The following is a 14,569-nucleotide window of genomic DNA, read 5'->3' as shown; positions in this document are numbered from 1 at the left end:
ATCATCTCTAGTAGAGATCCCCTGATTTAAGTTAATCAGGTAAGTTTTTGATCCTAATTGTTAATTTACCTGACTATTGAGATGAAACGATAATTATGTCTGTTGAGATCAGGCTTTATTTAAAAAGATATGTTGCCAACAGCCCTTATCTATTCCCTTGTCTTAATTTATACGTATATCAACTCTGTGTATTTCTGTAGTTATAGTTAATCATTCTTTCCTTTTCTTGGAATTTTGTCCAAGTATAAACCAGACCTGAGTCTTCTTAGCTTTTGAGATTATTTGAGACTGGCCACATTTAGGGTGGTATGGCAGTAAATTCATTCCTTTTCTTGGGAAGATTGTTCCTTCCTTGATTTCAGTTTAAAACAACTATTTTTCCCTTTACACATAAATTAATGTTAGGATTTTTGAAATGTTATATGAATTTATTTTACTGTGATTGCTTACGTAGAAAATGAAGACAAATTTAAGCCATTTAGTCTTTAGTTAATAGATTATGTTATTTGCCACTAGAGGGACCCATTCTCATGATGAACTGAATAAAACTGAAAACCACATTTTTATAAAAACACTGAAGACATATCAAATTAATCTGGTAATGTATTTAATGGATTTTTTTCCCACATCAAATACATAGTCCTTCATACTTTTCTGCAGAGAAATGTTTTGCAAGCGAATACCTTTACCTTTTTAATTTTTTTTTAAAGAATTGTTTTTGTTTATGTATACAAGAGCTGGCGTGTAGGCCAGAAGTATGGGAGGGGGAGTGAAAAGATTCACCAGATTCAGAGTGGAGCGCAGTACAGGCAGATTGACTGAAATACACTGCTGAGGGTAAGACAGGAGAGGTTTGCTGCACCTCTTAGCTCCCTGACTGGGGATCTAACTCTAGTTGTACTGGCTGGCAGTAGCTTGATAGCACTGACTTTTAACTCTTGCACCACTAGGGAGGCCCCTGAATAACCTTTATCTTACATAAAAATATCTAGTCATCTCTAATACTTTTAAGTGTAGCATAACAATAATTCTAAAATTTTTATTTATTATTATTTTTAAGATTTATTTATTTATACATACAGACATGGGGTCCAGCCAGAGGTGCAGGGGCAGTGAGAGGATTCATCAGAGACAGAGTGGGGAGCAGAACAGGCAGATTGACGGAGTACACTGCTGAGGGGAGCAGCGGGCAGGTCAGGAGAGGTCTGCCATGCCATTTGGATCACCTCCAGAGCCAGGGGTCAAACTCACACTGCAGTTGTTGTGGCTAACTTGCATTGTGGTGCTTTAACCTGATGCGCCACCAGGGAGGGCCCTAAAATTTTAATTGTACAGCAAAGAATATTAAAAGAGCATTGGTACTTAAATTATATATGTTCACATGACTTAATCACTTAACTGACAATTATAACACTCCCTGTTCATAGAAATAATTAGTCTTGCTAGAGTAAAAATTAAATACAAAAACAGTAGGAGTTTAAGGCAGGAACACCTATAAAATTAGAATATTTGTTGATTAAAGAAATGTAAAGCAGAAATGAAATTTACATGCTGGATTAAGATATATGTTGAACTAAAAGTGTGTACATAGCAATTTTCTCACTTTTTTGAAGCCTGTTATAAAGCAATGGAGATGATGGAATTTATAGAATTTTGTGATTATAGCCAATTATTTCTAAGAATTGTCTTTTTTTGTTCAAGATTGTTTACCTTTTCCCACCAGAAGTTTCATTTCAGTTATATATTTATTCTCTATTTTCAATTTCTTTGTTTTAACTAAATCCTTCTGTAAACATATCTAAGCCTCTCATATTAAACAATCCACACTTCCAAACAAAAAACACCCATATCTTTCTATTTTATATGTCCCCTTTCTTACCCATCTCCTTTTTTGAAAGTTCAGCTCTGGAATCCATTTATTCTCACTTATTTCATTGCAATCTAGAGCCATCCCTCTTTATTCTTAATCAAATAGTGGATTTTCAGGTCTAATCATTACGTGACTTAAATAGTTTAACACTCATTGCTTGAAACTTCCTTTGCTTATGGTACATGTGACTCCATGCTCTTTTATTTAACCCCATGATTGTTCGTTCATTCTTAGTCTTTTTTTATGGTCCTCCACTTCCACTCTTTATTATTTTTTTTTAATTTTTCCACAATTATTATTGAAAGTTTAGTTTCCTTAGGATATTACCTTCAGTTGTTTTCTCCTATTTTATATACCCATTCTTGGTGATTTTACCCACACTCTAAACCTTTTCCCTATATAGTTGACTCTGAGCTGATTATTCTTGAATGTACAGCTCTTGTCAGAACTGTCTGTGAGCTCTATCATTTTTTCCAGATACTTTTAAGTATCATTGTCTTGCCTCTAAGACTGATGTAAATTCCTGTACCTGCTTAATTTGATAAAAGTTATCATTGCCCAATTAATTACTCCATCAGAAACCCCACTTCTTTTAGTTCTTTCAGTGTACATAGTCATTTACTTCTCAGGGGATTCTACCTTTAAGTATCTTCATTCTGCCCACCTTTATTATCCTCGTCACCATGCACTGTCATTTGGACCCTTATGTGATACACTTAAATTCTAGGATGGCTTCCTTACTAGTTTTTCCTGCCTTCTTTGTTTCTCACTTTCTTGTGTTTATTGCCATGGAGTGGATTTTGTAAAATATAATCATTTTATTGTCATGTTTAAAAAGACATTAAAGTCTCCCCCCCTCAATAATGTTTAGTATAGTACACAAGTTACTTTAAGATTTTGACTATCTCATTTTCTCCTGTTTGGCATTACTTTCTTAACATAGCCCATGCTCTAGATATGCTGATTCACGAATAGTTGCCACATGTGCTTTTTGGATAATTACATTTGCACAGATTGCTCCTCTTTGTTCCCTCATTTATTGAGCTTTGTACATTCTCCTAGTTTTTTTTTTCCCATTGAAGACCAGGGGTGTAGGCCAGAGGTGTGGGGATGAGAGGATTCACCGGACACAGAGTGGTGAGCAGAAAAGGTGGATTTGCTGAAATAAAGTGCTAAGAGGAGCAGTGGTGACACTGGAGAGGTCTGCTGTGCCATGTGGGTCAGCTCCCTGGTGACGGATTAAACTCAAGTGGTGTTAGTGCTTAGACTTAACTCCTAGGCCTTCAGGGAGACCCTTTCCTTGTTTTTATTCTTAATGATGATTTTGTTTATTATGAATGTAGAAATAGTACATAAGTTAATAGTAAATTAATAGTAAATTCAGCTGTTTTTCAAAAAAATTTTTTTAAAGATTTATTTATTTATACTTACAGAACTGGGTACAGGCCAGAGGTGAAGGGCTGTGAGAGGATTCACCAGAGACAGAGTGGGGAGCAGAACAGGCAGATTGACAAAGTACACTGCTGAGGGTAGCAGCCGGCAGGTCAGAAGAAGTCTGCTGTGCCATGTGGGTCAGATTCCTGGCTGGGGATTGAACTCGTGCTGCAGTGATGTCAGAGAGCTTCATAAGACGGTGCTTTAACCTGTTGCACCACCAGGGAGAGCCCTCAATGTCTTTTAAGCAGCAAATCAATTTTTTGGAAAAAAATCTTACCCTACTATAAAAATGAGATGAAAATTATTGATATACTTTTACAAATAAATAATTTGTAAATTTTGATTGTCAGTTGAAAACAGGTAGTGTTGATGAACATTAATATGTGAAATAAGTTATTAATGTAATTTAAAGACGTGTTCACACATCTTGCTTTAATATCTAATTAAAAAGCTTAGCATTATTGGGGTATAATTTAAATATAATAAACTGCATTTATTTAAAGTGTAGATTTTGATGAGTTTTGATAGACATCTATGAAACCACAGTCAAGACAGCATTTGCATCTTCTGTCCTTTGTGTTCTCACTCTGTACATGCCTTATAAATTAAGCAAGCACTTTCTATTTTCTATCCTGTAGAATAATTTGTGTTTTCTAGAATTTTATAAATATGGAATGATGTATATATGTATTTTTTATGTTTTCTTCTTTCATTTAGTATATTTGCTTTCAAATTATTCTCATTTCATTTATTAACAATTAGTTCCTTTTTATGGCTGAGGGAGTGTTGCATGGGTATACCACATTGATTATCCATTAAGGCATTTGGGATGTTGCAAATTTTTCCAATATTAATAAAGTTACTATGGACACTTGTCTTTGGGTTGCAGTGGACATTCATTTTTATGTATAAGTCTTTGCACATCTATTTTTATTTTTCTTGAGTAAATAGGATTAAAATGTTTGCATCATTTGATATAGGTGTCATGTTTAAATTTTTAAGAAATGGAATAACTTTTCCAAAGTTTTGCCAATTCACTTTTCTCCCAGCAGTGCATGAAAGCTCCAGTTCCTTTACCTCCTCCTTTACATTTGGTACGATCAGTCTTTCTGATATTACCTTTTCTAACTACTATGTAGTAGAATCTTACTGTAGTTTTAATTTGCATTTTCCTGATAATTAACGATGAACATTTTTTTACATGCTTCTTGGTCATTTATATGGCTTTATAAGGTGTCTGTTCAAATGTTTTGCCCAGTTTAAAAAAAATTTGGTTTTGTAGTTTTCTATGCATTCTGGATGCAAGTCCTTTGCCAAATATGGGGTTGTTTTTTGTGACTTGTGTTTTTTTTTTAATAACATCTTTCAAAGAGCAAATATTTTCTATTTTGACATAGTCCAGTTTATTAGTTTCCTATTTTGACATAGTCCAGTTTATTAGTTTCCTTTATTTTGTGCTTTTTGTTTTTCATATATGAATTCTTTTACCTACACTTAGCTTGCAAAGATTTTCTCTACATAGATAACTTTTAGTTTATTTCTGTATTTGGTTTTGATAGCAAGTGTCATTAAATGAGAGATAATCTTAAATGTCAGCATATCCTTCAACTAATTAGAGATAATAGGAAGAGTTTCATTTTGAGGCTTGCAGAAGAGTGCATTAACTTGATAGTAATATCCATATCTATTTTTTTAAAAATTACTTTTCAAATGCAGTAAAAAAGATTTCAAAATGAAAAGAACCAGTCATTTTTGGAATTTATGAAGTTCATTTATAGGTTTTTCAGAATATATGACCACATTAATCTTGAAAAAAGCTTAAGAAAAATAGAAGTTTGTTTTGAAATATTATAAGCCAAATAAAGAAATGGCCAGTGTTTTCTAGAAGACTTCAAAATAATTTTATTTTTATTGTATTATTTGTGCATTAGTTTGTCACTTATTTTCTGTTGTCACTTTGATCACATTTGATTAACATCTTCCAGGTTAGTTTATATTTCTATTAGTTTCTTTTTTCTCTTGCTTGTGGATTTTTTTGTTACATGGCTTAACTGTCTTGCAAATGTATGCCATTGATTACAGAAGGATTTATTCTTTTCTACTGGAAAAATTTACCCAAAATTTGTGGATCAGAGGCATTGTGTGTGTGTGTGTCTGTCCGTGTCCTTTAGAGTTGTGTTTGATGAAATTACCTTATCCAAAATATTTGGATTCTTTTAGTTTTAAGAGAAATAGATTTTACAGACAGTTTGTAACCAGTAGACCAATATCTTATTTTTAAACTTTTAGCTAGTGTTGTAAATAAGATTCAAAGCAGCTTAAAGTGACAAATTACTAATAGTAAAAAAGAGTATTTTTTTTAAATGCAGTTATTTCATAGAAGATTCAAATTTTTTGATTGCTGGTTGGACTTTTAAAGGAAAATATGGCCTCTGAAATGATTTATTAATTTTAAATCAAAGCTTTATTTTCTAGGTGTGCATTGTACCCATGGTTTCAATCGCACTGGTTTCCTCATATGTGCCTTTTTGGTGGAGAAAATGGATTGGAGGTATTTGTTTCTTGTTATAATAGAGGGAGACATATTTAGTAATTGCTAAAAACTTTATTTTTTATTTGTAGCATTTTATATTGTAAAATTTTTGGTGAAGTCATGGTTAACATTTTTAAGTGGTTTTCAAAATTTTAGATTTGGTTAATCTTTAGAATAACATTTATTATATGGTCTTTTTACTCAGTAGAATTTTAGTTGAGTGTTTATGGGTCCCACCTATTAAGTACTTACTTTCTGTATTTTTACAGAATTAATCATATATAAGTTTTTCCAGAATTTTGTAATTGTATTCACCAGTGAAGTTACTCTAGTCATTATTTTCATTTTTAATAGTACCTTTTAAAAAATTAAAAAAGGAAAAATTTGTAATGCTGCATGGAGGAGTTATTTTTTGGGCAGATGCTCTATTTAAACCCACCAGCATGTCTTTATTGACATGCTGTTACTTGTGAAGTGCCTTTTCAGATCCTGAGATATTAGAACCTTAGTTTAAGCCAAAATTCCTGAAAATGAGGTATCAACAATTGAAATTTCTTATTGACTTATTGAGGGTCATTTATTTTTTTTATAAAGCCTTTCACATAGTAGGCCCTTCTATGAATATAACCAGCTGAAGTGCACATCTGTCTGTATATTTCCCTGTTCACACATCTTTAATGGTTCTCTACTTATTGTACTTCTAGCTGTGCCTTTCTCACCTTTACACAGTAAGCTCAGAATCCTGTGTCAGATTCGGCCTATGCTTAGCCTCTCTGACTTCTGCTTTTGATTTTTTTTTTACTTGACTCTGTTGAAAGTTCCTGAAAAACCAGCATGTTGCTATTCACATTTCTTTGACTTACATTTCACTTAGAGTTTGACTTCACCCTTCAGAGTTTTATTTAAATTTTCCATAAACTCTCCACAGGTCTTTTACACTTACAGCAATTTACCTCTAGAGTTTAAGATTTACCAATGTGCTTGTGTTAACACCATTTCTGAATGACTTTTGTCCCTTAGTAGACTGAATGCCTTGAGAGTGGGGGCTGTGATTTTGCCCATTTCATAAACTTCTAATATATTTTGTAGGTGCCTTGAATATAATAAGTGGGTTTTGATAAATCTGCATAAATAGAGAGTAGTGAGGAAATTGCATGGTTTTTGTTTTCCATAGTATTGAAGCAGCAGTTGCTACTTTTGCCCAAGCCAGACCACCAGGGATTTATAAGGGTGATTATTTGAAAGAACTTTTTCGTCGCTATGGTGATATAGAGGAAGCACCACCTCCACCTCTATTGCCAGATTGGTGTTTTGAGGATGATGAAGATGAAGATGAGGATGAGGATGGCAAAAAGGAATCAGAACCTGGGTCAAGTGCCTCCTTTGGAAAAAGGAGAAAAGAACGGTTAAAACTGGTAAAGTTTAAAAAATACTATTATTGTTTTTATCTTTTTTCTTCTGCAGACATACTGAGATTTATGAAAATGGAATGTTGACTGTTTCTTGAGATTTATAAAGTTATTTTATTCTGATAGCCAAGAGTCTTTGCCTTTTTTTTACAAGAAAAGATGCAGTTATCTATATAAATTTATCCTGGTTTTGTTTTTAGGGAAACCTAAGAACTTTGATATCCAGCTAAGAAATTTAGTGAACATTTTTACTAATGCTTTACAAAAATCAACTCATAGTTAGAAAACCTTTACTTATCTATTTAGCTTTTTCCCATAAGTGATAATTTCATATTTTAAGTAAAATTTGAATTCAGAAGACTTATTTCTTCTTTGGTCACTTCTCACTAATCTTTTAGAAATAATAGACCTAACAAAAATATTAGGAGTTATGTTATTTTCTTGGGAGATGGGAGGAGGGGACAGGAGAGAAGAAAAGGATTATGCTTATACATACACAGTTATGTGATACAGGCCAAAAAGGGAATGTGATGGAAACTGTGGAACTACAGAGTTGTGAAGTTCATTGTTAAAATGTATGGAATATCATGGTTGAGCAGTGAACTCATGAATATAAATGAATAAGCTAATTCATTTATTAGTAGACAGGTGATTCACAGACAAGGAAGAGAATGACCTGATTATATATAAATCATGTAATAGTTATTTTGGGCTTCAAAAAAAACCCCCATTTGAAAAAAATTGCTTTAATATGTATTTATACATTTAAAACTTTAAGACATTAAGGCCACTGACATGTGTGAATTGCCTTGAAACTTAGAAATAATTAAAATAACAAACTCACTCTTTCACTGTAACTGATCGTTTACTGAATATAGGCACTTAAAATTACTGAATCACATACCTAGAAAAAAATATAATCACATTCTAAAGAGTATCTAATAAATAGTGTGATGTCACATATAGCTAATTGCCCTTTTATATATGTTTGTAAGGGAATTGGGTGATTTTTTAAAATAATAATCATTAACAGCATATGCTCAATGTATTTAAGTTGTGATATAATATTTGAATGTGTAAAAGAATTTAAAACAAAGTTATATTTTGCCAAATGGGCTAAAGTTTCCTTTATCCTTTTTTTTTTCCAAATAGGAAGAGTCTTTAATGACATTTACTTGTTAATGTCAAGTATTATAACAGACGGGTCTTATAATGACATTTACTTGATAATATCAAGTACCATTAAATTCCTGTAGTTGTAGGTGAGCTCCAGCAGCATTAAGAGAATGATAGCTAAGATGGGTGTGTTTCTTTATGGAAAATGACATTTAAAATAAAATCCCAATGAATTTTCTTCTGTGTTTGGTTTGTTAGCTACTAAGGAATATATAAAAAAATTACCCCTGTGATTTACCTCTTTGTTTTTGTAGTTCTGTCAGGTTTTGCTTTGAATTTGAAAGTGTTTGGCTTATGCAAATACATGTAAAAGGTTATTTTGTCTTTAACTTTTATTGTAAAGTAGCTGATATGGTCACACAAGTTTTCTTTTGGATAGTATTTCAGAATATCTTTTCTTTATCGTTACTTTCAACCTTTATTTACTCTTTATTTAAGGTATATCCCCTTATAAGCATCATGTTGTCAGTGATTATTTACCTAGTCAACAGTTTTTGCCTTATTGGAGTATTTTGTATATATACATTTGTGGTACTGTGATAATTAAGAGTTCAACTTACTATCCTACTATGTTTTTTGCATGTGCCACTTTGGATATGTTTCTTTTTCTCTTTCCTGCCTACTTTATGATTGTTTTTATTATTCTGTTACCCCAGCCCATTATTTGTCTTTACTGTTCTTTTAGTGATTAAATCCAAAATTTTAATATGAATCTTTGATTTATTAAAGTCTGGCATATTTTAGGATTCTTGCTAATTTTAAAACCTTGATTCCCTTTACCTCTTCTTATCTGGTATTTATTTTAATTCTCTTTATATTTAAAATCCCATGAGAAACTTACTTTACTATTACATAGTTAATATTCGTTAGATAAACTCATATTTAGACCTTACACATTTTCCCTTTTTGATATTCTTCATCTTTTCATGTATTTTTATGTTTCTATTTGGATATTTTTCCTTCTAACTTTGTGGAGTTCCATTTAGTATTTTAATGTGGGTCTGCTGGGATATATAGTCTTCTCAGTATTTGTGTGAAAAGGTCTTTTTTCACTCTCATTTAAAGAATTTTTTTTTTTGTATGTGTGGGGTATGAGATTATCTCAAATGGGTTGATGTTTGAAAATATTCCATAATCCATTTCTGTTGAGAAGTCAGCTGTTTTCTTGCTTTTGTGAAGGAAATTTCTTTGGTTTTGATTTTGAACAGTTTTACTATGATGGTTCTACTTGTGGCTTTCTTATCCTACTTCCTATTTGCAGTGATTCTTAATTCTACGATTGGATTTTTAAATTTATTTTTGATAGTCCTGGCTATTATCATTGCTTCGAATGTTCTTTTCAAGTCATCCTTTTTTCTTTCCTTCTGTGACTTACCCAATAAATTAAACAACAACAACTTGTCTCTTGTTATTTTCTATATTTCCTATTGTTTCATTTTTCAGTTTGGACCTTTTTTTCTGATCTAGTTTCCAATTCCTGATTGCTTCTTTATTTTTCTAAGCTGCTGTTAAGTTCATCCTTCCAATACTTAATTTCAGTTATTTTACTTTCACTTTGGAATTCCCATTTGAGTTTTAAAGTAGTTTTCAATTCTTTGTTGCAATTCTTGGTATTTTGATTTTTTGAATTTGTTATTCCCAGTTATTTCAACGTCTGTGCTTATAACTCTAGTTTGTTGATCTCCATTGGACCTTTTTTAGTTTTTCTACTTATGTCCTTTTGATTTCTAGTCAATTGTAGGATGTTATCTTCCTTTAGAGAAGATTTACTTTCCATATAGATTCAGGAATGAAACATTGTCATTCAAAGTTAAACTTTTTGGGGGCTGGTTTGTTTTTGGTTTACTCTGACTCCTAGATTGTAGCACTTTGGCAATCTAACTGAAAGCTTGGAAAGTTAAACAGGACAACTCCTTAATGGCCTGGAACTCCAGTTTGTGTTTCCCCAGACCTGTGTTATAGCTGAAAGTGCTTTTTAGCTTCTCAGTGGCCATTTAGAAACAGTGCCTCTAGAGGAAAATCCTAGTGGAGACAAGCTGATGTCCAGGTCACCTTGGTAGTCTAGTCTTCCCTTCTGAGTTCTTGGCTCTTCAAGTGCTTCTTGCCTTTCTAATTCTCTACCATGACTTAATAGGTGCCTTTTAAAACATTTTGTCTAGCTTTTTCTTATGACCACAACATTGGTCTGAATAAACTTATCTACCATTGTCAAAAGTAGAAATCTTCCCTTTTCCATTTTGAAAGAAAGCCGCTAGGTTTGATTACAAATTGAAGGTTATAAGAGGTGTAATTTTCAAGGATATTTGAGCTTATACTTCCAAAGGCAGAGTTATAGAAAAAGCCCTGACCTCTCATATAGTATTTGGTAGTTTTTTCCTCTTTTCAAATCATAATTAAGGAAAGCTTGAAAATTAAACAACTTTCATTCTACCACTGGCATTTTTTTTTTCTTATTAGAAGGGCTTCTCCCCGCTTATTTGTTAAATTTATTAAATAAATTTAATTTTATTTGTACTTTATACTATAGTTATTAAATTTAAAATGTACACAAATGACATAAAATCAATTTTCTATATAAAATAAAATTGTGATCACCTAGAAGTATACAGATTTAAAAGTGAAGGTATCTCTTCACTTCCACTCCAACCATTCTCTCTTTTTTTTGGTTATTCCTGTTTTATACTAAATTTTCTGTTTATTTATCAATACATATTTAAATTCAAAAGGTGGGGAGGAGGTCAGAGTTTCCTGATTTCTAAGCTTGTTTTAAGCTTAGCCACTTGCAGAAACTTAACTCTCCGAATTTCAATTCCAAGTTATCAGAATAGAAAGCCACATGGGTTCAGGTTAAGTCAGGCTTCTATCAACTTTGTTTGGAGGGGATGGTATCCTGTAATATCATGTAACATGATAGTTAGGGCCCTGTCTTTATGGATGGGGAGAACATCTCTGAGTCAGGGCTATTGTGCTACCAACAACAGAGGATGTCATTTCCACTACAGCTTAGTGTGGTAGCTGAATGGAGCCAACGTAAATGTAAGAGGAGCTTTTAAAAGAGGTCAGGAAATCAAGATGATATAGGAGGATGGTTTATATCACCCTGATGGGATTTGGGCTCTGGGAGGTGGAGTAGCTTTCATTTAAGAGAGAAGTCTGCATGTTGGAAATCTGCTGTTTAGTCAAGAGCTTAGGGTATTCAGAAAAAAATATTGAGGTGTTAGGAAAGGTTATTTATGATAAAGACATTCCAGGGTGTATACTGAAACTCTGAGACAGTGATTAATGATAAGATGAAAGAAACAAGAAGATGATCCAAGTGGAATGTGACTGGAATGTTGAATTTTGGGTGATGCCAGTGTCATGACTAGTTAAGAAGTATAGATTTACTTACTTGGAAAATTCAGTGAAATTTTTCATTTTCCTTTAAGTTTGTTCTGAAGTTGAAGATCGTTAACTAAGGTCACTGAATTTTTGTAACTCGTATTGCTAAACATAGGTGGTCATTTTGGTTTGATGCTTTATTTTTGTTAGGGGTTTCCTTTTCATGATCTTATACTGATGTCATTTGATTTGAAGTAATGGGCTTCTTGTAGTACATTCAGATAGTTCTCTTTGTATTTGTAATGGCGTCTTATATATGTCCTATATTTGGTCCTTAGATATTCCTAATATATTTCCTTGATTCATTCATTTTTTGAAGAACATGCTATTCTTGGGTTGGAGAAGTATGACTTACAGGTATGTTTGAATTGATGTCTGGGAACATATCTGGACAAAATTAATGCATTTTCTTCATTGCTGAAATATGCTTATTATACACATCCATATTTACTCAACCTTTATATATACATATACACATGTATTTCTCATATAGATTGCCCTTACTTTTGTAATAATTGCCTTAACTTCCCTCTGATGATTCACTCTGTAGTAGCCAATCAAATTTCTACTTTAAGATTGGCAGACTTTTTATGAAATATACTTGTATGCATTATTTTTTCCCTTTTTTATCTTTGCACAATTTGAAATGCTATTTTGTTAAAGGGTGAAAATAAATATTAATGACTTTGGAACTAATTATAGTGTGTTTGAAAATACTTCGAGAATTAGGACATTGTTGTTGATATTTGTAACTAGTGATCTTTCTTGGAATTATCACACAGTTTTGTACAGTTTATGATATTTTTGTCAGAAGAAACTTGTGATGACCACAAATAAGTTACCCTAAAGTTAGGATAGCTAAAATACATCATGCTCACATTTTTTAAAAATTTGAACTGATTCCTATGACTCTTTGTACTTAACAGTATATTGCAGAAAAAGATAGGGTAACCTAATTAAATAGTCTATGCATTGTAGGAAAGAATAAGAAAGAAGAACAACGAATGGATGGTAGACATTGACTGGGTGGTTGGAGTTAAATCTGAACAAACTGAACAAACTGAGTGGCTGTTAAATCTGTACTCATTTATTTGCTTTGTTAAATCAAAAAATATTTAGCTTTTCAACTGCTTAGATTTATTAAAATATTTTTCTAGTAATGTTGTGTTAAAGTATTTGGTTGAATGTTGGTCTTATTTCTTACATTTTGGTGCCTTTTATTTGTTAAAAATAGAAGTAATTTTTGTCATTTTAGGCTTGATTTATACTAATTTGTATGCTTTTCAGAATATACCCTTGATTTCTTTGTGTAGAAAATACATATTTATATGCCAAGTTAGATACCTTCTTCCTGCAAACTTAAAAAAAAAAGCTCTTAGTATGTTTGGACTAACGATGCTGAGTATTAAATTTTCTGAATACTTTTTTTATTCTTTTTTAAAAAAATACTTATATATGCGTGTAAGAATTGGAGTGTAGGGTAAAGGTGTGGGGGTGAGAGGATTCACCAGAGACAGAATGGAGGAGCAAAACAGGGAGCTTTACTGAAATGCCCTGCTGAAGGGAGTAGCAGGTGAGACAAGAGGGCTGTTGCGCCATGTGGGTCAGCTCCCTGGACATCAATGAACTACTTCAGTGGCTGTGGATAGCTTTATAGTGCTGAGACTTAACTTCTTGTGCCGCCAGGGGGCCCTGAATACTCATGCTTTTTACTTAGAAAATATAATAATTTTAAAGGTTGTTGATATTAATTGAACATTTCAGTTAAATCTCATCCACTTGGTTGATTGTTCTCATCTAAAAATAATTTTTTTAGTTACCGTATTTAATGGTGGAAGTGGCTTTTTTTTTTTTGAAAGATTTATTTGTTTTATGCATACAAAACCGTGGCACAGGCCAGAGGTACCGGGTGAGTGAGTGGATTCATCAGAGGAAAAGAGGGGAGCAGAACAGGCTGACTGATGAAGTAGTAGGCAAGTAGGAGAGGTCTGCTGTGCCATGTGGATCACCTCTGGGCCGGGGATTGAACTCTTACTGAAGGATGGAAATGGTTTTATGATAAATTTCACTGCTTGGTAAAGAGGTGCAGTAGGAGGGAATGTACTCTTTAATCTTTGAGCTCATCGAATCCCCAGTTTAAGGAAAACATTGTAGGGAGCATGTTAGCTAAAGTAATTCAGAGTTAGGGGCAGAAAGTAGTACTAGTGTCTGCTGGATGGACTCAGGACTTCTAGATTTGACAGGGACATTTGTGGATTAAATATTAAATGTTCTTTTTCCCTTCCCAAGTGACTTGAGTTGCCAAGTCTTTGCCAGAAGGTTGTTCATTGCAACTTGCAGACCATATTTTTATTCCCTAATTACATTAACAGATAGAGTAGCTTCATAGATTTTTTTCAGACTGATGCCAGCCCTCTTATGGGTCTGAAAGTAACTGCAGAATGAATCCAGACTACTTTTTTAGACTTTAAACTTTCCAGGAGTGTTCTTTGTTTATTTGATATATAAATTCTCCATCTGCTTCACTTCCCTGTGATATTTTAGAAATATGCTTGCTGCAAAATACAGTAAGACAATTTATGTAGTTCTGAGTTAAAGAACGTAGATCAAAACTTCATTAGTGGGTAATAGTAATTTTTTTATGTTGATATATTCAGTGATTGTAGCTTAGCCGCTTTGCTTACTGTTAATACTCTTATTCTGCATTACAAAGGTATATATTGTGGGTGTGTATCTCCCAGTGACACAACGACCTTCTCCCTT

General features: G+C 32.7%; 1 protein-coding gene across 1 annotated transcript in view; it reads left to right on the top strand.

Moving 5' to 3' along the window:
- Nucleotides 1-14,569, top strand: part of RNGTT (RNA guanylyltransferase and 5'-phosphatase) — a 215,108-nt gene that overhangs the window by 21,544 nt on the left and 178,995 nt on the right. The window contains exons 5-6 of the mRNA XM_004673684.2: nucleotides 5,783-5,858; nucleotides 7,015-7,255. Coding sequence (XP_004673741.1) covers nucleotides 5,783-5,858; nucleotides 7,015-7,255 — 317 coding nt within the window. The remainder of the gene's footprint in view (nucleotides 1-5,782; nucleotides 5,859-7,014; nucleotides 7,256-14,569) is intronic.

This window comes from Condylura cristata, unplaced genomic scaffold, assembly GCF_000260355.1.
Source record: "Condylura cristata isolate star-nosed mole 26May11 unplaced genomic scaffold, ConCri1.0 scaffold00001, whole genome shotgun sequence".
In the NCBI taxonomy this organism is placed as follows: Eukaryota; Metazoa; Chordata; class Mammalia; order Eulipotyphla; family Talpidae; genus Condylura; species Condylura cristata.
The sequence above is the reverse complement of the archived record's forward strand: the minus strand, read 5'-3'. Positions and strand labels throughout refer to the sequence as shown.